The sequence below is a fragment of the Myotis lucifugus genome, unplaced genomic scaffold (assembly GCF_000147115.1).
Source record: "Myotis lucifugus unplaced genomic scaffold, Myoluc2.0 scaffold_706, whole genome shotgun sequence".
In the NCBI taxonomy this organism is placed as follows: Eukaryota; Metazoa; Chordata; class Mammalia; order Chiroptera; family Vespertilionidae; genus Myotis; species Myotis lucifugus.
Window position 1 is genome coordinate 272,148 of NW_005871754.1, and position 2,416 is coordinate 274,563.

The 2,416-nt window shown below is 44.8% G+C and overlaps 1 protein-coding gene across 1 annotated transcript; it reads left to right on the forward strand.

The window, feature by feature from the left end:
- The first annotated feature begins 1,282 nt into the window (after positions 1–1,282).
- On the forward strand, positions 1,283–2,215 carry LOC102425833 (olfactory receptor 1J4-like). The gene has a single exon (XM_014447751.2). It carries the CDS (start codon positions 1,283–1,285, stop codon positions 2,213–2,215), a length of 933 nt encoding a protein of 310 aa, XP_014303237.1.
- The last annotated feature ends 201 nt before the right edge of the window (positions 2,216–2,416 follow it).

Consider the following 2,416-nt stretch of genomic DNA (forward strand, 5'->3'; position numbering starts at 1 on the left):
GATCAGCTGCCTCCTGCCACATCCCCCCACCTGAGGATGTGCCCGCAACCCAGGTACAATGCCCTTTACCGGAATTGAACCCCGGGACCCTTGAGTCCACAAGCCGACGCTCTATCCACCGAGCCAAACCGGGTTTCGGCGGGAATAAATAATTTTGCACAACTCTGGTCCTCACAGCTCTAAAATAATATATGTGTTTGGCTCCTAAGCAAGAAAAGGGAAGTTTCCCTGTGTAACATTTAAGAGCATGGTTTCTGATCACAAAGACATATTAGACTGAACCCCATGAAGTAGCTAACACTTGGTGATTTTTAATTTATAGAAAATGGTAATACATACATATCAAGTTAACATTACATGTCACATATGTAATAGATACTAATATACACACATGTATTTGTGCGCCATTCTGTCCCTGCTCTACTGCTGTGTGCCTACAGAATTTGTGTCATTTATGTTTCTATTTCGTAAAAACTAAAATTGGTCAAAGAATGCAAATCCTTAGAGCAGCTATGAAGAGGTTTTAAAATCTGGGAATGTAAGGCTGATGTGTGGATTTAATTGGGAAATGTAGGTAAAGTCCTTAGCCTGGTACCAAAATGTTCATCTAAATGTTCAGCATTATTATGAAAGATACTTTGTGGACTATTGTGGTTTTGAAGATATTCTGGCCTCAGTGGCTTTCAATGGCCACCCATTTCCAGAGTGTCCCTGAGTTTACAGCTGAGGGTAAATGGGAGCCGGCAGGTTCACAGGAGGTCTGACAATGCTCCAACAACACCCACTCAGCACTGGAGTCTCACGTTACTTTCAGGCAGAAACAACTGACACCAGTTTTCAGGGGCTCACCTTCCATTCCTGCCACAGTGAATCATTATGGTTAGGCTCTGGCCTGGTGTAGAAATGATCCCTCCATGTTCACCAAGATGTAACCTCATAGAGGTGGGCACCTTGCTTTTCTTGCTCACTGCTGCACTGCAGTCCTTAGTAGAGGTTCCGACACAGATGTGATGTTAAAAGTAATAATTGAACAAACAGTGAACCCCTCTTACTTCTATGTGATGAGGTCTTGTGACTACTTTGGAGGTTCAATGTTTTCCTGGAGCCAGACTGGGAGAGAGGGAAGAGGCATACTTCCACAGGTGTGAGAAATTAATATGAAAGTATTAAAAAATGAATGGTTTTCCCAATAATGACAGTATGAAATTAGATGTCCTGTTCATCCTTTCTAGGTTCCTGAGACTCCCAAGCCTTCTTCATCCCCAGCAGACAGAAGAGCAGCATGAGGCCTGAGAACCACAGCAGCGTGTCCCAGTTCCTCCTCCTGGGGCTCCCCATCCCGCCAGGGCAGCAGGGTTTGTTCTTCACCCTGTTCCTGGGCATGTACCTGACCACGGTGCTGGGCAACCTGCTCATCATCCTGCTCATCAGGCTGGACTCTCGCCTGCACACGCCCATGTACTTGTTCCTCAGCCACTTGGCCTTCTCTGATATTTCTCTCTCCTCTGTCACTGTCCCTAAGATGCTCAGGAACATGAGGACTCGGCAACAATCCATCTACCGTGTGGGATGTATTTCTCAGTTGTATTTTTTCTTGCTTTTTGGTGGTCTTGACAATTTTCTTCTGGCTGTGATGGCATATGACAGGTATGTAGCCATCTGTCACCCTCTGCACTACACCACTATCATGAGGGAGAGGCTGTGTCTGCTGCTGGTGGCTGGCTCCTGGGTTATTTCCTGTGGATATGCCCTTCTGCACACCCTCCTCTTGGTCCGACTGTCTTTCTGTGCGGACAATGCCATCATCCACTTCTTCTGTGACCTCGCTGCACTCCTGAAGCTGAGCTGTTCAGACACCTTCCTCAATGGGCTGGTCATATACACTGTTGGAGGAATGATTTCCTTTTTGTGTATTGGTGTTATTTTGGGCTCCTATATCCGTATAGGGACCATCATCCTCAGGGTCCCCTCCACTAAGAGACTCTATAAAGCCTTTTCTACCTGTGGCTCCCATCTCTCTGTGGTGTCTTTATACTACGGGACAGCTACAGGTGTTTACTTTTTCTCCTCATCATGGGGTTCCAAAGACATAATTGCTTCGGTGATGTACATGGTAGTTACCCCCATGCTGAACCCCTTCATCTACAGCCTGAGGAACAGAGATATAAAACAGGCCTTAGAGATGTGTGTCAAGAGGATTAAGTTCTTAAAGTAGCAATCACTAAATCCTCTGGTTGCAGTCAGGAGCACAGGGAAATATATCTCCTAAAATTACTGAATAGTCAACATCTCCATTTAATTTTAATAGAATATGCATTCTGTTGTCATGTACAGTGTGGTTAATATGTAAACTAGGTCAAGTTTGCTACATGGATTGTTAATAATGTGATATTCCCAATTAGTAATTTTCGCTTGT